General features: G+C 42.9%; 2 protein-coding genes across 15 annotated transcripts in view; both read left to right on the top strand.

Annotated features, from left to right (window-relative positions):
* FRMPD1 (FERM and PDZ domain containing 1) overlaps positions 1-3,315 on the top strand; it is a 150,279-nt gene extending 146,964 nt beyond the window's left edge. For all 9 annotated transcript variants that reach the window (XM_038552855.1, XM_038552863.1, XM_038552858.1 and 6 more), the window contains one exon: positions 801-3,315. In XM_038552855.1, coding sequence (XP_038408783.1) covers positions 801-3,181 — 2,381 coding nt within the window. In that variant the 3' untranslated portion in view covers positions 3,182-3,315. The remainder of the gene's footprint in view (positions 1-800) is intronic.
* A 4,304-nt stretch (positions 3,316-7,619) lies between these two features.
* Positions 7,620-23,302, top strand: TRMT10B (tRNA methyltransferase 10B). Of its 6 annotated transcripts, XM_038552868.1 has the most exons (10): positions 8,060-8,116; positions 8,223-8,305; positions 14,714-14,916; positions 15,367-15,475; positions 16,081-16,205; positions 18,285-18,437; positions 19,602-19,680; positions 20,349-20,416; positions 22,130-22,253; positions 22,810-23,302. In XM_038552868.1, the coding sequence occupies exons 1-10, from the start codon at positions 8,106-8,108 to the stop codon at positions 22,914-22,916; spliced, it is 1,062 nt and encodes a 353-aa protein (XP_038408796.1). In that variant the 5' UTR covers positions 8,060-8,105; the 3' UTR covers positions 22,917-23,302. The 6 variants fall into 6 exon arrangements, with proteins under 6 accessions (XP_038408798.1, XP_038408799.1, XP_038408800.1 ...); XM_038552870.1 differs by lacking the exons at positions 8,060-8,116; positions 8,223-8,305 and adding an exon at positions 7,620-7,767; XM_038552871.1 differs by lacking the exons at positions 8,060-8,116; positions 8,223-8,305 and adding an exon at positions 7,721-7,754.
* Positions 23,303-23,342: the final 40 nt, after the last annotated feature.

The following is a 23,342-nucleotide window of genomic DNA, read 5'->3' on the forward strand; positions in this document are numbered from 1 at the left end:
CCCACCATGTTATCAGGGTAATGTGGCTGCAAAAGATGTGCTCTACTTTTATTATTATTTTATTTGTTTAAAGATTTATTTACTCTACAGAGAGAGAGCCTGATGCGGAGCTTAATCTCACCACCCCAAGATTGCAACCTGAACCAGAAACCAAGAGTCAGATGCTTTTTTTTTAATTTTTATTTTTTTATGATAGTCACACACACAGAGAGAGAGAGAGAGAGGCAGAGACATAGGCAGAGGGAGAAGCAGGCTCCATGCACCGGGAGCCCGATGTGGGATTCGATCCCGGGTCTCCAGGATCGCGCCCTGGGCCAAAGGCAGGCGCCAAACCACTGCGCCACCCAGGGATCCCCAAGAGTCAGAGGCTTAACCAATTATGCCACCCAGGCACCCCTTATTATTTTAAATCTATGTGTTCAAGTGTGAAGTTCTAGGAAATTTGTGGCGGACTTTCTAGATAATAAATTTGGCTACCTGGCTTATTGTGAATAGGGTATAGTCATGAAGAGTTCCAACAGACTGTAACCATTGGTGAGATTTCATTCCCTGAAAAAACATTGGGATGCTGTGACCAAAAGACAATAAAATTATTGTGGACAATCAAGAATCAAAAACTATCTCCTACAATCATCATCCCTATCTTTTAGATGAGCAAATTGAGGAGGTCAAGATTTAGCATACCTAGGGTTACCCAGCCCAGCCAGGATTTGAACCCAGGCAACTCTGAGCCCTGGGTCCAAGCTCTGTAAATCTTTGTTTTTCTGCTTTTCATATACTTTTCCTTTCTTGATTCTCAGGGCCCAGAGCTGTTTCTGCTGCAGAACCCAGTGCCACAAACTCACAGAATAAGGTTAGCACTTGCACCCTTGAGGACGGCCTGAATCCTGGGCCAGATGGAAGAGAACCAAGCAGAAGGGGAGGTGTGAAGAAGTATGCTAAGACACTGAGAAAAAGAAGGTCTTTCCTACAGACTGACTACACCTGTCAAGTTTCATTTCCTCTGGTGCCATCAGCCTCGCTGGAGAGTGTGGACGACGTGTGCTACTACAACAGGGAGCCCTATCTAGCCCTCGGTGCACCCTCCCCAACTGTATCCTCTCTGCAGGACATGCACAGTGAGCCCGGCCTCCTGGAGACGAAGGCCCTGGGACTGCTGGGTCCCTTGAGGAAGCCCAAGAGCAAAAACCCAGCCTCCCGGGTCATGGAGATGGAGCCTGAGACCATGGAAACCAAGTCAGTCATTGACTCTCGAGTGTCTTCTATTTCTGCCATTCGCCTCTGTATTGACCCCGACCATAAAGAGAGTTCTGGGGATGCCCCCCTGACTGCCACTGTTGCCAGTTCCCCAGCGAGTACCCCTCACTGTTCCAACCCAGGTTCATCTGGCCCAGATAATTCTCGGGCAGAGCCTTCCCAAACCTTGTCTCCATTTCAACACTCAGATGGCAGTGCCCCCAAAGAACTCACCCTAGAGCTTGGGGACAGCACTTCCTCCCTCTCCAGTACTGACCCCAACCCAGATAGAGGCTGCCAGGCCATCAGCCCAGGGCCGCATAATGCCTCTCAAGCAGACACACTAGAGCTGGGAGGAGTCCAGTTTGAAACAAGATCAGGATCTTTGTTTACAAATCCTATGCAAGAAACTGCCCCCAAATGCACAGAGCCTTTGTTGTCTCCTCCACTCAGGCCTAGAAGTGGTGAATATGGAATATATTCAGAAGAGAAGATGGCTTCTTTCCCTTCAGAGGAGGAGCAACAAGGACAGCTATCTCTGGTACATGATGGAGAAGTTACAAACAAAAATGGCACTGATTTATTTCATGATGAATCTTGGAAAGATTCAGGTGACTCCAGGGGTGACCTGTCGAATGCTGTGCTACAGACTGGTGTCATCGCTCCAGCTGGTGCAATAATAGCCTCCCTCTCCTTGAAGTCTCCTGTAACAGGAACTGAGCAGATCCTGCCACATTCCCCCACAGACCCCAAAGGACAGAGCAGAGAAACCCCAAGCCAAACCTGCCAGGCCCAAGAGCAAAAACTCTTGGAAGAGCTGGATTTAGACCCTGATTTCTTGTTTGGGGACCAGACCATTCCATCAGCTTTCCCTCTGGAGGAGGTCAAGGCAGAGCCACTTAACCATATGATAGGGAAAGATACAGCCTCTAGGGACACTACGCAGCAGATCTGTTTTAATCCAGGTCCTTCTCTGCCAAAGCCACTAGCGTGTCCCCAAAAGGAGCCCCACTTAGAAGGCTCAAATCATTGTTCACTGTCAGAAAGCAAAGGCAAAAGCCCTAGCATCTGCCTTCCTGCTGAGAAATCTTTCCTGTGCTTTGCCCCAGAAAGCCATCCTAAAGTTTCTGCCGGTCTCAGGATGGCCACATCTTTGGGGTTTGTGGGTGCGAATGAAACAGTGGCCCCTAGGATTGGGATGGAGCAGTGCAGCTGCCAGTTCTCCTATGCCACGTGCTTCCGTGGCCTGCAGCCAGAGACAGAGGAAGAAGACAGGGACTTGGAAGCACACCCCACAGCCCCCCTCACCTCACCACCCTCTGCAGGAAGCCGGCTGGCCCTACCCTGGAGGCCTGCCCGGACCCACAGCTGCAGTGCCGAGCCCCTGCCGAGGAAGAGCCACATCTGGCCAGAGTACTGCTCCAGGGCTCTGAGACAGCTGAAAGCTGCCCCTGCCAGCACCCCAGAGGGCTTCATCCAACTCAGAGAGAGCTTACTGGAATTACAAGATATTTTAGAAGCTTCCTGGGGGAATGGGAACAAACATCCCCCGGAGAAGTGCACCTGGCACTTTTCAGAAAGCCGGAGCCGCCTCTGCATGGGTTCCCAGAAACTCCTGTCGAGCTGTCAACATGTGATCAGAATGGACCAGTCCCCTGAAGAGATGCAGGGGGCCGTGCGGGACACCTTCCAGCACCTGGTCCAGCTGGCCGGCCTGTGCTTCCAGTTCACAGACTGCAGCCGCTGCTCCAGTCGGCACAGGGAAGCAGCAGGGAACCTGAGGGATGTGGTGTACGCCTACCATCAGTTTGTAGAGGCTGCTAAGCTGACCTGTGAGAGAGGCTACCACGATCTGAGTGTGAAACTCTTGGCCCGTCGGTGCACAGCCCTCACTGCTGCCGTGTTTTGTTTGACGCAGAAGTTCCGGGCATCCGCTGCCCTGTGAGCAGGCTGCTTGCCCAGGCCCCTACCCTGCCCTGGACACTTTCCTGAAAAGCCCCTCCATTCCTCTGCCCACCCCTCCAAAATGTTTACTAGAATATTAAAATAAACTGCTGCTTCATCCTGGCCTGAATCATACAGAGTGATGATAATAAGTTGGAGTCCAAAGCATTCACTCATGGTCATTCAACAAACAGTCACTGGATACACTGCATAAGACAAGTCCTTGCCCCTGGTCAGGATGCTCACAGACCCCCCGGGGAGTACAGATCAATAGATTGCCATCAGTAAACTATGCCCTACCAGGAGCTTATACTGGGGGTGTGGAAGGAAGCAAGAGGAATTCACAAACCATCCCAAGATGACAGGAATGAGGGAGGAAGGTGGCGGTCACTGAAAAAATGGTCTTGACTTCTCATATGACACTGATTTGGCAATAACTCACACAGATAGGAGTGAATACATGTGACATTTGATAGATTCTACTTTCATAAGGTTTGGCTTGTTGGCCAGGTATTCTTGGCCGCCTTCCCAGGACACGTATAGGCTGCCACTAGGTGGCAGTAAGTTCCTTAGTTGCACGGTGACCCACTTCCAGGAGTGTGTGCTCCATGCTTCTTCTGAAATTGACGCCACATCTGAATACTGCACCCTTTTTTTTGTTGTTGTTGTAAATATCTAAAACGGCAAACATTAAAGCCCAGAATTAGATTTGCCTTTTTAAGAGTAATATTAGAGCAAAAGAAATATATTTAGTACCTTTCTCACTAATCTCAGTTGAGCCAGTTAATCTCAGTTAATTTTAGTGGGATGTTGGACAAGCTACTTAACCCCTCTATGCTTTGGTTTTCTCTTTAAATATTAATAGTTCCTGCTTTGTATGGTAGAAATATGGTAAATAATCTAGCAAATAGTAAAAGTTAATAATAACTCCCAAACTTTACGGATGCTTCAACCAGTATGATACCATTTCTTACATTTTGTTTTCAGACCCCGGGAAAACTGATTTCAAGATACCCTTGGGATGTCTTTTTACCCTGGCTTCTCTGTCGAGGCCAATTCTGGCCGAGATGCTCACATTGGGCTACTAAGGTTCATTTAAGGGGTCCCTTTGTCCTTCTGGTACTCCTGATCAGTTGTGGTCTGCACTGGCCCCCTAATTCCTCTCCTTCACCCAGAAAAAGCAGGGAGCAGAATGAGTACCTAAGTACCTAAGATCTTGGGAATCAGAGGAAAGCAATATTTTAGGAGAAGAGAAGATGCTCTTCTCACCCCTTGTTACCAGTTACTTGTTAACTAACCAGTTAACCAGTACTCGTGCCAGGAAAAGATGAATTTTCTTAGAGGCCTATTTCTTTTCACACAATATTTTGAATAACATTTAAATAAGGCCCTTGAACATAGATTTGAAGTGACTTTGTGGCCATGAAAAATAGGAACAATAGTACACTGAAATAATAAAAATTGTATGATGTTAATTAAACAGGACTTGAACACTTTTACCAGCAGAAAGCTCTGAAAAGCTATGCAACTTATTTACATGGACATGATTTATAGGTTCACAAGTTAAAGAGCTCAGGACTTCAACTCAACCAAGGCTTGAATCCTGATAGTGTTATTATAGGCACTGCTCTGGGCCTCAGTTTCTCCAATGGACAAAAGGAACTATTACTAGTCTCATTTAATGAGGGCCTACAGTGTGCCAGATGCCTTATTTAGATACATTGAATACATTTTCTTATCAATGGGACAATATCCTGAACTAGAGATCGTTATGTAATACACATTCAGTGTTATTGTGAGAAATAATCATGAAGGCAGGAAGACTGTGAAGCCTCTGGCATAGGTACTCAAATGTTTATTTCTGTCTTTCTTCACTTGCTCTCCCCTCAAATCCATTAACTTTCTTGGGTTGCTACTGTATGGAGTTGGTAGTTTACTCTGCAGTTCCCCTGAGGAGTACTAAGTTCCAGAAGTTCTGGGAAATCCCTCATTGTTGAGAGGCTAAAATGAAGGGTGGGGTGGGGGTGGTCCTGTTTAGCACTTTGAGATACATAGGCCCCTAGATGAAATACGTAGAATGTGATGCAGTGCAAGAGTCGTGTTTAATGACTAAGAAACTAGCAGACATTTGCACTTCTCTATCCTTTTCCCACTCACCATCACATTGGCTGATCTATTTCTTTATAAAAACATTTGTTACACCCATCACAGGTGATGCCTGATGCAGGATTACAGATGTAAATAATTGGATGAGAATCCTGTCTTCAAGAGCTCCTAGTCTAAGAGATAGGATGACATGTAAAGGTAGAGACCTATAATATAAGGCACTGTCGGCTCAGGACAATGAAAGAGGACATATAAGATGCTGTGAGAGCTCAAAGAAGAGAAGTCATTTTGGAGTTGTGGACAGAGTAGTGATTGTGGAAGTCTTCCTGTAGGAGGCAGCATTAATGAGAACTACTATGTCAAGAAGTATTTATGGAGTAGCTACTGAGTATCCTGTCCTGGACTTGGCAGATAGGAGGGTAAGTTTGGGATGTGTTAAGAAAGGAGAAAAATCACTCATTTGGTGATTCTATCATCAAACCATGCAGTGACATTGGGAACCAAACCATCAACATGATAGATGTTCCCTCAGGAACTTAAAATTAGTAGGAAAGACACAGGAAAAAAAAAAGATTACTGACAGGTGATATACAGAAACAAAGAGTGCCAAGATGTTGATAGGATGAGCCAATCTTACCTGGGTGATCAGTGAAGACCTCTCTGAAGATGGAAGGTTTAAGCTGAAGCCTAAAGGACAAGAAGGAGCCAGCCATAGAAAAAGTGAGAGGAAAGGGAACAGTACGTGCAAATCTTTGGTATACTTGAAGCATTTCAAGAAGCCAGGTGTGACTGGACCACAGCAAGCCAGAGGAAGAGTGATAGATGAGATTGGTGGAGCAGTCAGGAACCAGTCCAGGAAGGCTTTGGGAAAGTTAGACTTTATATCCAAGTACAGTGGGAAGCCACTAGGATTTGGAACAGAGGAGACACAATCATCTGGAAAACAGATGTCCACTGCGTGGTGGGATTTGGGGGGTGGCGGTGAAGGGTGGAAGGGGCAAGAAGAGATACAAGAGCAGTGGCAGGGAGTGCAAAGTGCAGGGACCAGTAGGTGTGATGGGAGCCACTGAAGACCATCTGAGCCACTTCCCAAGCCCAGCTGAGTGAAATCCAGGACCAGCTTCTGAGCAGAGAAGAGGTGTTATAGCTGGGTTTTAGGAAAAGCCTTCTGGGAGATAAAGAATGTTTACTTTTAGCATTTAAAAATTGCTGTAGGGGCAGCCCAGGTGGCTCAGCGGTTTAGCGCTACCTTCAGCCCAGGGCCTGATCCTTGAGATCCGGAATCAAGTTCCGCGTCAGGCTCCCTGCATGGAGCCTGCTTCTCCCTCTGCCTGTCTCTGCCCTCCCCACCCCCCGCCCCTCTCTCTCTCTCTGTGTCTCTCATAAATAAATAAATAAAATCTTAAAAAAATAAAAAAAAAATAAAATTGCTGTAGTAGCCAATAAAGGATGAACTGAAGGCTTAGGGACAGGGTGGAGGTGTTGGAGGAGCTGTGGGAAGAAAGTCCAGAGAGGGAAACAGTGTGGGGTCAAGGAGGAATCCAACAGGGCTGTAGTATCTTTGGCAGGAGATATTTCCAGCTCATTCATGCTAGGGTCTCTCTGAAAGGGTGAGACCCCTGGGAATAAGGGGAAGAGTGAAGAGTGGCTGATAATTTTTATCAGACCAAGGCTTGGACAAGTCTCTTCATGTCTCTGAGCCTCACTTTCCCCATGGATCTCTGAGGTGAATTGAGTAAGGGAGAATGGCCAGAGGCTAGACTCATTAGTTAAGGCCCCAAACTGGGATATTTCTGTTCTCTGCCTGAACAGCCAGGTGGTGGTAAGGGCCGCTGTGTACTCAGGGAAGGCTGTGTCAGCTGGTGGGTTCTGTGGCTTGTAGAGGAGCCCAGGGGAGGGCAAGGCCCCCAGGCTTGAAATGAAAGGTGACTCAAGACTGGTTTCAAAAAAAAAAAGGGGGGGGGGAGTGGTTTCAGGGAACATCTGGTTGAGCATCTGCCTTTGGCTCAGGGTGTGAAGGGAGGGTCCTGGGATTGAGTCCAGCATCCGGCTCTCCAGAGGGAGCCTGCTTCTCCCTCTGCCTGTGTCTCTGCCTCTATGTGTCTCTCGTGAATCAAATAAAATCTTAAAAAAAAAAAAAAAAAAGACTGGTTGCAGCCCACTTTCCCAATTGCCCAGTTCTTGACAGCCCTCAAAACCCCTGGTTACTGCCGCTACCCTGTGAGGTCTGTGAGCGGCTGGGATTGTAATCTCCATCTCACAGCCGGGAAACAGGCTCAGACAGGCGAGGCAATCAATATCTGCGTAAACCATAGGCAACACCCTAGTGTCAGCGCGGGTGGACTGGTGGACTGGAGCTAGATGCCAGGGTGAGAACTACAACTACCAGAATGCCATTCGGAGAGGGGGCAGGAACCGGAAGTGAGGCCGGAGGCGGGGCTTGACGTGCGCCGCGGAGGCTGCGTGAGGTGAGGGGTTCAGGTACGCCAGGGGCTCGTTGCGGGGCGGGCCTGGGGCTGGAGGGGTCTGGTTTGGGACTGCCACCTCGTGCGTGGGCGGCACAGTCACCGGGAAGGTCCTCTCGACAGTCTTGTGGCCTCGTGTCCTCCACCTTCTTGGTGCTTTCCCTTGCCGCCTCCCCTCACACTAGCAGCCTGTAGGAGAGGCGGGGCCCACAGGTGGGGTACTCTCGGGTCGGGGGTCTGGGTGCTCTAGTGCTGAAGGTGCCAGAGGACTGGAGCCAGCTTCCGTGAACTAAATTTTAGAAAATGAGAAAAGCGTGCAAACAGAGGCTGGCCCATCACTTAGCGTCCAGGGATATGCTCATCAGGTGGGACTTGGGTGAGGAAAGATCTGAGGCCAACTCAGAGATGGGGAGTGGGGTGGGGAATTGATCAAGTCAGCAAGTATTTATTGAGCGTCTGTTATGTACCAAGCCTTTTTGTAGGCATACAGGGTAGTGGACAAGGCAAACAGAACATCTGCTTACATGATAGACATGGAGAAATTCAGATAAAAAGTAAGTAAAACATGTCAGATAATGAAAATCAGAATAAAATGAGGCAGGTAGTCATATAGTTATCTAGGGGAAGAGCACTGGAGGTAGAAATGAGAGCAAGTGCACAGCCCTGAGGTGAGACTATCCTTGGTATGTTAGGAGCAGCAATTAGACCAGAAAGTGCAGAGGACACTTGATTGGGGGCGGGGGGGGGGGGGGGGGGGGGGGAGGCAGACCTTAATGATCAGTATAGGCCATTGTAAGGATTTCAGTTATGTATATAAGTGAAATGGAAAACACTGCATAATTGTGAGCAGAAGGGTAACATAATTATCAAACATTTAAGATGATGCTTTTCATTCTGCAAGGCTCAGTACTGGTCACTGAGTGTGTGCACCTGAATTCTTTATCGTCTCTTCCCTGGAAGAGCTTATAATGTAGTGGGGAAACAGACCATCCATGATGCAAGGCTGAGTCAGATAATTGGAGCCCTGTGAAGGCAGAATGGACATCATTCTCAAATCCTCAGCATGCACTGTTATGTTGGGTGCTTATTAACTGTTACAGGATTAGTAACTAATTGAGAAACTCCAATACTCAGTACTGGACTGTAACAGAGGCTCAGAAAACATCTTTTTTCTTTTTTGTAAGATTTATTTATTTGTTTTAGAGAAAGAAAGAGCGAGAGCATGGGAGAGGGGCAGAGGAAGAGAATCTCCAGTAGACTCCAAGTGGAATGCCACGCCTGACACGGGGCCCAATCCCATGACCCTAAGACCATGACCTGAGCTGAAATCAAGAGTCGGATGCTCAACCGACTGATTCCCCCAGGCGACGCCAGAAAACACCTTTTTTTTTTTTTTTTAAAAGATTGTATTTATTTATTCATGAGGGACAGAGACATAGGCAGGGGGGGAAGCAGGCTCCTCGCAGGGAGGCCTATGCAGGACTCAATCCGGGACCCCAGGATCACGCCCTGAGCCAAAGACAGACGTTCAACCACTGAGCTGCCCAGGTGACCCCAGAAAACACTTTTTAATGAAAAAATGAAATGCTAAAACTGGCCATAGATAACATCTCACACAGATGATATCTGTGATGTCCAATTTCACATTTGTTTTCTGAGGATCAATAGGTAGCAAGCTTCTAGTTAATATTTACTGAGCTTCCATTTTGTGCCAGACCTTGTGCTGGCCTCTAAAGATACAAAGATGAAGAAGATGTGGTCCCTGCCCAATCTGCTATATTGCAGACTCTTCCGGTAGTGATTGGAATTGCCTTCATTGGATTTTCTTTTCTTTTTTTTTTTTTTTTAAAGATTTTATTTATTTATTCATGATAGTCACAGAGAGAGAGAGAGAGAGAGAGAGGCAGAGACACAGGCAGAGGGAGAAGCAGGCTCCATGCAGGGAGCCCGACGTGGGATTCGATCCTGGGTCTCCAGGATCGCGCCCTGGGCCAAAGGCAGGCGCCAAACCGCTGCGCCACCCAGGGATCCCTGGATTTTCAATATTGCTGTATCCCAGTTTCCTGAGAAACATCCTTAGGGACTATAGGAAGTTGAAGAGGTCTGAGATACAAGGAGGGGAATAGGAAGGAGGAAATGGGGATGGTAATGGTAAAATGCAGTTTCGTTTAACAACATTTATTCAAACACTGCTGTTTGCAAGGTTCTGTACTGTGAGTTGTTAGTGTTTATGTAAATATAAGTACACAGTCCCTCCTGCAAAGGAATTCAGTTTGGTGGGAGAGAAAACATGAGCATAGACTTTCCAGTTTTCTAAACAACAGTGGAAAACTCTACAGCCCCTCCAGCTACTCCAACACGGCTCTCTTTTCTCCTTCCAAGCCAGACTTTTTGAATGAGCTATCTACATCCATTGCCTACCAGCCATTCCCCAAAAGGCTCTGGCAAAGAGGAGGAGCTCAATGAATATTTATTGACTGAATGAATGGATAAACAGATAAAGATACAAGATGCTGTGGAGTTCAGAGAAGGGAAAGCACTTGGCTGTTAACAAACTGGCATTCATTTAACAAATTGATGTGTTTTCTCACCTTGATAACAATGAGGTTGTTAGGTATTGGACCAGTTTATCCTAAAGTTTTCATTTGTCATTTTTTTGAATGCCTAAATGTAGAATGCAGATGATGACTCTGATGATTTGTCCAAATAAGATTTGTCCAGTCATCTAAAGGAATGGTCATAACAGGTCTGGCTGTCTTTTCTTAAAAAAGGTATTTATAATCAACATCGCTGTTCATATGTGAACACTGCAGCACTTTGGAAATGTCTAAGAATACTTGGTATTTTCCACATTTCTCTAGAAATAATATGCAGTACTAAATGTTATGTATGCCATAAATTCATAGTGATGCAGTCAATGGTATAACTAAATACATTAAAATTTGTACTGAGTATTAAAGGATTTCTAAGCAAAAGTAAACGTTAGCTTATACAAGAAAATGAACGCAAATTTCTAATCTTTAGTTTTGAAAATCTAGAATGTAATTTACTTGGCCATCTTCAGGAATATATCTGGTGGTCATATGTTGTTCACATGATATGTGATGAAAACCCAAAACTTCTCAGAAGCTTACCTTTTTAGAAAAACTAATAGAATAACACCAATTGGGGTTTGAACAGCCTGTATTTCATGTATAGTTGTTCCATGTCAGGTAAATGAATGTGTAGTTCTTGCACCAGTCCTGGCATGTAGTGTTATCCCATCTCATAGAATCGGTGACAAAGAGTTAAGTGTTTTAGCTATTACCCCACTACTCACATGTAGGAAGCTGAGAAGCATGGCTAAATCCTAAGACTGCTGTTTCCACTACAATAACTTGTGATGTCTAAATGAAAAACAAAACTAATATTTGGCCTGATTTTGAGCATTTGATGGAGTACAAGAAAAAATGAGCTCTACACTAGAAATGATTGCTAGGAACAGGAACTGCAGTCAAAACATTAGAGAACAGGGGCATCTAGATGACTGTCGGTGAAGTGTCCAAGTCTGGTTTTGGTTCAGGTCATGATCTCAGGGTGGTGAGATCAAGCTCTGATCCTTCAGTCAGGCTCTGAGCTCAGTGGAAAATCTCTACCTCTCACTCTGCCCCTCCCCCTGCATGTAAGCTGCATGTGTACATGTGCTCCTGAGCTCTCTCTCAAATAAAATAAATACAAAAAAACATTAGAAAACAAAATAGACACTATTCGGCTCTGTAAGGGGTAATATTTATACAGTTAATGTACATGCAATTTATTGGTTTACAAAACTTAGAAACAACCAAGGGGATAGACAAAGCTCAAAAGGATTAAAAATGATGACACAACACAATGTAGAACCTGTCTTGAACATGTAAAATTAAAGTTTCCGCTTACCAAAATTGGAACATTGAAGGAGGAAGAGAGAGGAAGGGAAACATAAGGGTGTTTTTGTTCAGAGCCTAACCCTGAGATTGTTGAATGAGAAGTTTAAAGATATTCTTATTAAACATAGTAAAAATATCTTCTGGTAATTATCATGACAGAGGTATGGTATTAGACTTACCTTCCTATAATTGAAAAAAAGCTGTGAAATTAGACAGGTTATATGAAGAGACTGCTTTCAGGCATTGGACAATAGGCAGGACAAGACTGTTATCCTTGAGAGAAATGAATTTGAGATGGATTATAGGCCTAAATGTAAAAGCTAAAATTATAAAGCTTCTAGAAAGCAACATAGGATATCTTTGTGCTTTTAGGGTAGGCAACGATTTCTTAAAGGACACAGAAAGCATTAACTATAAAAGAAAAAGAATGATCAATTAGACTTGATTAAAATTTTTAATTTCTGGTCAACAAAGAGCAATGTTAGGAAAATGAATAGGCAGGCCACAGATGGGGAGAAAATATTCTCAAATACACATATCTGAAAAAGGACTAGTGTCTAGAAATATGATTAACTTCCACAGCTCATTAATAAAAAGATAATTTTAAAATGAGCAAAAGACTTGGTCAGAAATCTTACAAAGATATATTATGAATGACCAATAAATTGCCTGAAAAAGTGCTCAATATCATTAACAGTCAAAAAAATGCAAATTAAAACACAACTCGGTTCCACTACATAAGAATAGCTAAGGGATCCCTGGGTGGCGCAGCGGTTTGGCGCCTGCCTTTGGCCCAGGGCGCGATCCTGGAGACCCGGGATCAAATCCCACATCAGGCTCCCGGTGCATGGAGCCTGCTTCTCCCTCTGCCTATGTCTCTGCCTCTCTCTCTGTGTGTGTGTGACTATCATAAATAAATAAAAAATTAAAAAAAAAAAGAATAGCTAAGATTAAGAAATCTATCAACAAAAAAAAAACAATAAAAAAAAAAAGAAATCTATCAACAGCAAATGTTGGTGATGATGCAGAGCATCTGGGAGTCTCCTTCATTGCTGACAGCACTGTAAAATGGTACAGTTACTTTGAGAAACTTTTGGCAGTCTTTTGTGAGTTAAATAGGCAACTGTCCTATGCCCCTCAACTCTGCTGTTAAGTACTTAGCCAACAGATATGAAAACATACATCTACAAAAACACTTGTAAGAGAATGTTCATAGCAGCTTTATTCATAAGAGTCCCAAACTGGAAAAATATCCAGTGAACAATGGAGTACAAGAAAAAATATCCAAATATTTTCAAATATCCATCAACAGGAGAATAAACCAATTGTGATTCGGTCATAGAATGGAATTCCACTAATCAATTAAAAGGAATAAACTTAATACATGAAGCAACATGTATGAATCTCAAAAACATGTTGAGGGGGAAACTGTCAATATCACTGGTTGAATCCATTTATATGATGTTTTATAATAGGCACAGTTAATCTATAGTTATAGAAAAAAAAACAATGGTTGCTTTTGTGTGGTTGTGGGAATGGGATGGAGATTGACTTGGAAAGTGCAGAAGGAAAGGAACTTTCTAGAGTGATAGAAATGTTCCATATCTTGAGGGTGTGAGTAACACAGGCCTTATGCTTTTATCAAAAATTCATTGAACTGGTATATTTCTCCCTCACACACATTCCTGAGCTGTACCCTTAAAATCTTTGCATTTTACTGTATCTAAATTATACCTCAAAAAAATTTTTAAAGGTTGGTGTAACAGAAAAATTAAGAGGTGATTTGAATTTTTTATTTTTAAAGATTGTATTTATTTATTCATGAGACACAGAGAGAGAGAGAGGCAGAGACACAGGCAGAGAGAGAAGCAGGCTCCATGCAGGGAGCCCGACGCGGGACCCGATCCAGGGTCTCCAGGATCATGTCCTGGGCTGAAGGCAGCGCTAAACCGCTGAGCCACCCAGGCTGCCCAGGTGATTTGAATTTAAGTGTTTCATAGGGAGTTGATATAATTCAAAGGTGATGATTTAAGAAGAAATGGAGAGCATAGGATTTCATGTTAAGGAGTCTGTTATCAAATGAACTAAAAACACTTGGTTAACAAGTTGCCCCTAGAGGTGAGAGGGGTTGGAGTGAGGATCATTACCTTTCATTATAAATAGGGCTTCTTAAAAAAATTATATGCATGAATCATATTACATAGATTTACGTTTGCAGAGATAATACTTTTCCAAAGATGATGGTAGCACACTGGACTCAGAGGAGCAGCCAGAAGCAATGGACATATCATTCCTTGTGACACTTAGCTATAGATGGGAGCCATTTTTTTTTATGTACAACATTCCCAGGGATTTTGAACAGCACTTTGAAATTATGGCATTGGTTAAGTGTGCCATAGCAGTGGTTCTCCATATTTTCCTACCTCAGCACTTCTGATGGATATTAATATTCTCAATGATGACCGTGGCTTTCAGCTGCAGTGATACTTAACTGAGTTGGGAGAGGGAATAGATAGTTTGGAAAAACAAATTGTGAAACATCACCAGCAACCCAGAAGGATTCTTGGTTGGTTTCAGGAAACTCATTACCATTTTTTGGCTAGCTCTTATTCTCCTAGGATATTTCTAGTACTGGACTTTGCATATAGTAGATACTCAGTAAATGTTTGCTAAAGGAATAGTTTTGAATATAAACTGAAACATAATGGAGGAGGTGGCTTTTGCTATTTCTGTCCCGCCCTCAACTACTACATGGATTTTGAAGAGCACAATAAATGACTGGATTACCTGTGCCACTGCAGCAGTGAATAATCGTTGATTGCTTGGAGGTGTCAGTTTTGTTTGTCTTCTAAGAAGTGGATTCAGTCCTTAGTACTAAAACATTTCTGTGCTGACTCATTTCTCTGGAAGACACAGATGCTTTTGTTTGAAACATCTGTGTTAATATTTTCCACACTTTTACTCCTTCAGCAACACAGTAACACTCTTTGATACCTCTGTAAGTGAAATAATGTAACATCTCACATAATTATGCCTTTTTCCCACCTGGGTGAGAAGGACAGAAGACTAAGCACATGGACTGGAAATTGGAAGGGAGTGCTCAGAAAACAGACTCACACTTGCTGCAGGAACAAGAAGTCATCCTAGAGGACACAGGTGAAGATAGCATCTCTGAAAGCTTCCAGCTTCTACAGATCGATGTGGAATGTGAGCATCGGGAGGTTGAGACGCTGCCCACAGGCAGTGCAACGTGGTGCTCAGTAAGTGCAGCGAGTTGCCTGGCCATTGGCTTTGGGATGATCCTATGTCCCAGAGTCCCCTTGTATAAGGGTAGGTACTAGTAACAGACTAGGAGTGAGTTTGGCATATTCCAAAATTGGATGAATTTCCTGCTAACTGGTTTAAGGTTTCAGTTCCACTTGCTTCATAAGAAGAGTAAATAAAGCTCAAGGGGAATTTTTGATACACCTTGGAAGGATCAGGAAATCTAAAGTCTGCTTTAGGCCCTGTCCCTAATACATTTACTTTGGACACATCACATCTCTTTTTCTGGGGTTCTGCTTTCTCTGAACATAATCCAATCTTTTTCTAATATCTTTTTTTCTCTCCTAACTTTAAATCTGATTTAAAAAAAATAATTAACTTTTGAATATTCATTTTCCATGTCAATGCTTACAAAGTTCTCAATTTTGTTTTCTGGATAACATAAGAAAAATGTCCAAAGAAAACAGAGACACTGGGAAAAGATAGTTGCAGCAAAGAAGAGCAAAAGAAAGCAAGAAAAAGAAAGAAGAAAGGCCAATCGTGTAGAAAATTCAGGTAACAATACATCAATACATCAAATTGCTGGTGTAATCATATTTATGTCTTAGCAAACTGGTATCTGCATGTTCCTGGGAGAGTGGGAATATTGTTTTTAAGTAAAAAACATCTTGGAGGTAGAACCTTTCTATTTTGTTGGGAAATAAAGTATCAAAGCAGAATTTAGGTTGCCTTTCACAAATCTAGTGCACCTATGTGTTTATGAGCTCAGAAGCAGAAGGAATGACAAAATCAGCAGCTAATGTTTACCCAGTGCCTTGTGCTGGGCTCATTGCTGAGATTTTTACATGCATTACCCTAAGGGTAATGCTTTTATTATCTCCATTTTGTAGGTAAACTGACTGAGGCTCAAAAATTAAATAACATGCCCAAGATCATCTAGTAATAAATGAATGGATTGAACTCTGATTTACACCTGGCAATGTGCTCCAGAGCCCACACTCCTCCCCACTCTGCTGTACCCAAATGAACAAATACATTGCCTGAGTTTCAGGTTTCTCTTTGTATGCAAAAAGTACTCAGTTGGCTGGGAATATTTCTTTCTTACTGAATGTATTCCTTTATTTTCCCACTTTTATTCCTTTCTGATAATTTCACTCTAGGCATCTGCCCCCAGCACAGCAAACGTTTTCTGAGATCCTTAACGAAGGAGAGACTTTTGGAAGCCAAACACTCAGGACCAAGACTCTGTATTGATCTGAGTATGACCAACCACATGTCTAAGAAGGTAGGACATCCATTAAACTCTGAATTCCTGCTCACCTGAGGGAGGTCAATGACCAGTTCCAGCTTCTATAATTCCATAGTAAACCAGCAAAAGTGTTTAGTTTTTTATGCATTAAGCCACTCAGTTCCAAGATGGCTGTTGTTTTGAATCAGAAAGAGAATAGATAACTTCTAGTTTAGTTTGCAAAGTTTTATCTTATCTTCTTTTCTGAGCTGTACACTGTTGCCTCTGTGTTCATGGTGTCCCTAGTCTAGATGGGGCCTTTTGTGTTCAGTTCACCAGAGATGAAATCTGGCTTTCTACTGGGAAGAGAAATACTTGCCTGGTTGCATGTTGTGAGGACATGCCCTGGTGGAAGGTCTTCCTACAATGTATGTGTTTTAATGGTTTTCCATTCACCCTATTGTGAAGGAGAGATTCCACCCTAGACTGAAAAAAAAAACACACTTGACATTGGACAGATAAGAGTGATAGCAGTTTATTAGTCACCTGTACTCAGCCCAGGGAAAGGATGACACTGCATGCCATGTAGGGCCATAGAGGGTTACACTCAGGAACAGATGGAACAACCAGGGGCTGTGGGAGGCAGGCTTTGTAGTGTCATGAGCCTGGGGTACCCCCTTGGTTCCTACAGGAAGATGTGATTGATTTGCTGGGAAAAGTTCCTAGGCTAGCAGGGAATTGAAACTCACTCCTCACAGATAAGCAGGAACTATGCCTGGTCCCTTTGATAGAAACAACTCTTTAGCTAGGGCACCTTATTGAAGGGAGCAGAATTGGGAGAACTTTCAGTTGAGTTTTTCAGGGCCCACCTGGTTTCACCAGATGTCTAATCAACACACAGTGGTGGGCCTTCATTTTAGGCCTTCCACCACAAAACATATTTTTCTGTTTGTCAACATCTCTTGTTGTATGTGCTGGTGTTTGCATGTTTTTCAGAGAAATTAGAAAGACTGAAGATCTGGGGTTCTTACATGGAACCTCTAAGTATAGCCCTCTGAAAAGGTCAACCAAGAATTTTCTACTGTTTATAGTAATTGAGGTATCAGATTAAATAAAACCCAAAGTGTTTTTTCTTGGGCAGCCTGGGTGGCTCAGCAATTTGGCACCGCCTTCAGTCTAGGGCGTGATCCTAGAGACCCAGGATGAGTCCTGCGTCGGGCTCCCTGCATGGAGCCTGCTTCTCCCTCTGCCTGTGTCTCTGCCATTCTCTCTCTCTCTCTCTCTGTGTGTCTCTCATGAGTAAATAAATAAAATCTTTTTTTTTTTTAAGTGTTTTTTCTTTTGAACCAAATCATGCCAGATTGTTTAACTACCTTTCTTAAGGGTGTTGTCTCTGAATCAGGAGGGAAAGTTAAAACTTCCAACCCTAGTAAATCTTCCAGAGTTACGGAGAAGCTGCCAAGTTTATCTGATGGAGTATTAGAAAATGTATAGTATTCTGACCTTGTTAAAGTAAATAGTAAATAGTATATGGTAAAATTTTAGATAGGAGCTAGAAGAACAATTCCATATATCATATATTAGATATATAACAACAGGTCCAGAAGGAGGGAGAATGCTTAGTCTTTGCATTAACCGACTATTTTTGGGCTAGTGTCATTACCTTAACTTTGATCTCTAAGGCAAGTTCGGTGGGGTGTAACATGCAGGCCCACATATACATACTAGCTCCTAGAGTAAAAGGAGCCCTTCTGTGATCCCTGGGTGGCGCAGCGGTTTGGCGCCTGCCTTTGGCCCAGGGCGTGATCCTGGAGGCCCAGGGCGCGATCCTGGAGACCCAGGATTGAATCCCACATCGGGCTCCCAGTGCATGGAGCCTGCTTCTCCCTCTGCCTATGTCTCTGCCTCTCTCTCTCTCTCTCTGTGACTATCATAAGTTAAAAAAAAAAAAAAAAGTTAAAAAAAAAATCCACCCTAATCGCACCTCTGTCTGCAACAAAAAAAAAAAGGAGCCCTTCTAGTTTATGAGATTTCCCAGAGTAGCATTCAGTGAACTTACTGAGTAACCATTTCTTGATAATGAATTTAGAAAGAGTGGGCATGTTTCCAAGCTAAGTCATCGGCATTTCTTTGAAGGAATTAAGTAGACTGGCTGGACAGATCCGAAGGTTGTATGGTTCAAATAAAAAAGCTGACAGGCCATTTTGGATCTACCTCACTGGATTCACAACAGACAGTTCCCTCTATGAAGAGTGTTTGAGGATGAATGATGGATTTTCTAGTTACCTGGTAAGCCTCATTTTATGTCTTATTTGAAGTGTCATTTGAAAAGTAGGTTGTGTGCTAATAGTACATTTTTAAAACTTTTTTATATTTTGATATAAAAACGTGTGAAATATTTGTTTTCACTATTGCAATCTAAAAAATGTTAGAACCTCTTATCAGTTCTTATATTTCTAAACTTTCAGCCTTCCACTGCATTGGTGATTGAATATTACCAGTCTCTAGGACTGTATTTTGTATCTTGCATATTGTATGGTAGCCTGTATGCTCCAGGAATGATTGGGGAAAATGCCATGACTCCTTTCTTGGTTATAGTAGTACAGAATTAGGGAACAGGAGTTGTGGGGGAAGAGAAAATCCCTGTGGAAGTAATGTGGATTCAAGAGGAGTTTTAGGGAATACTCAGTTACTTTTTACATCTTTCCCTAGGGTCTAATGAATGTAGTGATTGTAATGCACTCAGTAGTCCAGATCACTTCCTAAGATGTGCCACTGAATATGTCCTATGTGTTTGTGTTATATAGCTGGGACTGGACTGTGTGAACTTTCCCAGGGAGGTTCACAGAGGCAGTGAGCGTGCAAAGTATCCTGTATGGTCCTACACTGTTAGTTGTGGTCACTGTTACCGTCTTAACAGTCTGTTCTATAATACAACCATTTCCAGCTTTTCTTCTCTACAAGTGTTTTATGATTCTTTTATGTGAGCCCATCAGGCCCACTCTTAGGGCTGCGACAGGCCCACACTTAGGGCTGCAGAGTTCCCTTGCTTCCCCGTCTTCATGCCTTTCCTCCGTGACTCTCCCCACGTTCAGTGCTTCTTCCTTTTGTATGTATCAATCTCACCTCTTCTCAGAAACCAAGTTCCAGCCTTCCCTTCAGTAGAAGGTCATCCCTGGTATTGTCACTCCCTCATCTATCATCCTGGGACAGCCTTCCTGTACATCTGTTAGGGCCTCTTGTTGCTTTGTCTCATTTTGTAGGATTGAGTGTCCTTTCTGCTTCCCCTCCCCAGCTGAGCACCTTCTGACAACAGATTGTCAGACATGTATCTCCTTGATACACATAGGGGCCATACCCAGCAGAATAGATAGATGCCTGGTAACTAGTTGCTGCAGTGTGGGCTGCATCTTAACCTAGTTCACACTACATTGGATTATTTACATTTTTCAGCTAGACATAACAGAGGAAGACTGCTTTAGTTTATTTCCTCTGGAAACCCTTGTGTACCTGACTCCTGACTCAGAACACGGTATGTACTTGACTGCATGGATTCATGTAGCACTTTGTTCTTAGCCCTTGTTTGACTATTCTCTGTGTCAGAACTTGTTAAAGCCATCCAAGGCGTTATCAAAAAAAAAAAAAAAAAAAAAAAAAAAGGAAAGAAAAAGGAATGAATATTAATTGCACATGTCTTATGGATGGATACATCACTATGCTTTCCATGTTTCCTACAATGTATGCACAGCTGTATAGATTTGGGTCTTCAGCCTTGGCTGGACCTTGTGAGCTACCTGGTAATCTTTCCCAGTTTCCCCAGTCAGCTCCCTTCCTTGGCCCTTCTTGGGTCAATGTTAAACACATATTTTTTTTCCAGAAAATTGACTAATTCACATAATTTTCAAATTTATTGGTATCAAGTTGATCTTAGTTTTCTTTTCTAATTATTTCACATTCCTCTGTTATTTTAATTTTGTCTCTTTTCTGGGTCCTCATGTTGATTTGAATCAACTACCTTTTTTTCTTGATCAGATATGCCAAAGCTTTGTCTTTTCAGAGAATTAACAAATCTGTTACCTTTTGGTTTTCTATTTCATTAAATTTCTACTTTTAATCATTAATAATTCTTTGCTTTTACTTTCTTTGGATTTAGAAATTATAAAACCGATTTGATCTCAATGGCCTTCATTTTTTCATTAGCTCTTGAAGATATTGATCTAAACAAAGTTTACATCCTTGGTGGACTTGTGGACGAAAGCATTCAGAAGGTAAATGTACATTTCAGACCTAACAACTGTATTTTGAAAAGTGGGGCTTACTTTCAGAGGCAGCTGCCCTATCATAACCTTATGCAAAAGGCCTGAAAACTCAAGACTAGGAAGAACCTATCCTGCCTAGGTTGACCCTTCTACTTGTGAAGCTCCCTGTCCTCATCAGCATTAGCAATCCTGACCTGACAGCCCAGTTGGGAACTGGAATGGGAATGTTTGGTAATTAGATAAATAGCCATTGTTGAGCTCCTTTCTTCTCTCCTCTTTTTAGTTCGGCAAGGGTAATTCTGATAGGATATTGACCAATGAAATATTGACTCAGCATTCTTACCAGCTATTTGTTCTTTGTGGGAGAGGAGATTGCTCTTTCTTAGGCCATCTTTTCTGCTGACATAAGACTTATTTTATAATCTCAACATCAGTAGGACAGTCCAGATTTCTTTTGAATTGGAATTTTATTGGAATGGCCTTCTTGTGGAAGAGCCATTTTACTTGCTTGGTGTGTGGCCCTGAGGGGATGGAATTAGGACAAATGAGCGAAAAGCTCAGAGAAAACTGAAAATTTGGCTATCAAGAATTTCCTTTTAATTTGTACTGTCAAAATTAGAGGTTTCCCCAGGATGCATGGAACTCCCTTTGACAAGGATTGTCCATTTGAGGACAGAGCCCACTTAGGAGGGAGGCCATAGAGGATACACCAAGATTGGAAGGAATGTTTAGAGTGGAATGGTTAACTATTGAGGCCCCTTCCCAACCCAAGGATGTTAATTATCCCAGTAATCTAAACCTTTCTCTTTAATCCTCAAATTTTAAGTAGGTAGATGATCTTTCCAGAGCTTCTTACAAGATAGCAAATAGAATTTAAACTTCAGTTCATGACTCAGGGACATCTTTAAAGGGATATTAGTTACTGTACTCCGATCCTAAATGGCCTCAGATGGGGGGGGGTTGTTGGGTTCTTATGACTCTTTTCTGCAGTTTTCAGAGCCTTTTTAATTGGGCTGTGTGCTCTCATGCCTTAATGCTGTCTTGTTGTCCATGGTGTATCTGACTTGAATCCTCTCTCTTTTCTCTAATTTGCTGTTGCCCAATGGCAATGGGCTAAAAACTCCAGATATCCAGAACTGCATCTTACTGAGTTAGGGTCAGGAGTGTTCTGATTGATTAGACTTCTTGAACTTTTGGATACAGATTGTGGCTGCAGATAGGCCTCTCTTTATTTCCTTTTTGATTGTAAGTAGCAACTAGTGGATAGATGACTCCCAAGGAAGTGAGATGTTTGCTGCACAAGCCATTTCTCACATGGAATAATATTCTGCATTATCTGCAGTTCCTTCCACTCTGCCATAGGCTACTGATATTTTTTTAAAGATTTTATTTATTCATTCATGAGAGACAGAGAGAGAGAGAGAGAGAGAGAGAGAGAGAAAGGCTGAAACACAGGCTGAGGGAGAAGCAGGCTCCATGCTGGGAGCCTGATGTGCGACTCGATCCCAGGTCTCCAGGATCACTCTCTGGGCTGAAGGCGGCGCTTAACCACTAAGCCACCCGGGCTGCCCAGGCTGCTGATTTTTAATACACTTTTCATGTAATTAACGATTAGAGATGGAAATTGGAGTGGTGGTAAATGGGGTTTTTCAGCTTGTTATACATATTACAATGACAATCTTTGTCATTTTTAAAAGGAAAATATTTAACTGTGATTTACAGAAGGTGACATTTCAAAAAGCCCAAGAACATTCTGTCAAGACAGCCCGCTTGCCAATCCAGGAATACATGGTCAGATGCCAGAATGGGAAAAACTATCATTCAGAGATATTGGCCATCAATCAAGGTACTGCTGAATGGCCTACACTTGACATGTGTTATTTCTGGTGCTACTTCTTTGCGTTGTGTTGAAGTATAAATGGCCCTTGAAGCAACCCTGACTGACTGATGTGCTCAGATTTTATTGCATACACTTGATGACGGGTATTGTGGCCTCTCAGAGGCATTTTTCATTTTCTTCCTAGATCCCAACTATGTTAATGGTAGTTGAAATTTTTCCCTTGGCCTAAAATGCCCTGTATTCAACCCATCATTCGACAGTGAATTCCCATTTGTCCTTTAGAATTCAGCCTAGGAGCGTCTCGGCCCCTGCTTGCCCCCTCTCAGCCACATCAGGGGTCCCCCTTGGTGTTCCCATTGTACTATTTTCCTCTCAGTGTTGCAGCACTGTCGGTAAAGGTTCGTATCTGTGTAGGCTGAGGTCCCTGTGGGCAGTTGGGTCCATGTGTGCTGCAGCGTAGTTTTGTTGAATGAAATATTCCAGAACACCCTTTTCCTCATTAGTCCTTTACTAATTCTTTTTCCTCAGTGTGGTCACTGTTTTCTTTTTACCCTTCTAACAGTATTTGATATCCTGTCCACATACTTTGAGACTCAAAACTGGCCTGAAGCACTGAAGAAAGGAGTTTCTTCCAGGAAAGGCTACGTTCTTCAGAACTCAGTGGAATGATGGACAGCCTAAGGAGCTGCAGGAGGCAAAGCTGCTGGAGGTGCTTTGACAGAGAAGCAGAGCAGAGGCTGGCGATGGCACACACTTGCCTTTACCTTGACATCCTGGTTCTTACCTAGAATATAAATTACTAATAACAGGGACCATATTTTATGCTCTTTTCTATCTCCCATAGTGCCTGGCTCATGGGAAGAGCCCAGATATATATTGACTAAGTAAAAAGTTTACATAACAAGGAATTAGCCCTAAACTATATGGCTTTGGATGTATTAATTCATTTTCTATATACCTATTTGTGAAATATCTACTCTTTAGAGATAGCTTAAATAATTGTTACATCAAGTTTTTCACTCAACTGTCATCATAAAGTTGTAGCACTTTCTCTAGCCTCCTCTGATGCTGCTCATTTTCCTCAACTCAGTAATA

The sequence above is a fragment of the Canis lupus genome, chromosome 11 (genome assembly GCF_011100685.1).
Source record: "Canis lupus familiaris isolate Mischka breed German Shepherd chromosome 11, alternate assembly UU_Cfam_GSD_1.0, whole genome shotgun sequence".
Classification (NCBI taxonomy): Eukaryota; Metazoa; Chordata; class Mammalia; order Carnivora; family Canidae; genus Canis; species Canis lupus.

Bases quoted from the DNA above. Each gene is read 5' to 3' on its own strand.
- TRMT10B (XM_038552868.1), top strand. The intron at 14,917-15,366 runs GTAAGTGCAGCG...GGATAACATAAG, and splicing joins GCAGTGCAACGTGGTGCTCA to AAAAATGTCCAAAGAAAACA. The intron at 20,417-22,129 runs GTAAATGTACAT...TGTGATTTACAG, and splicing joins TGGACGAAAGCATTCAGAAG to AAGGTGACATTTCAAAAAGC.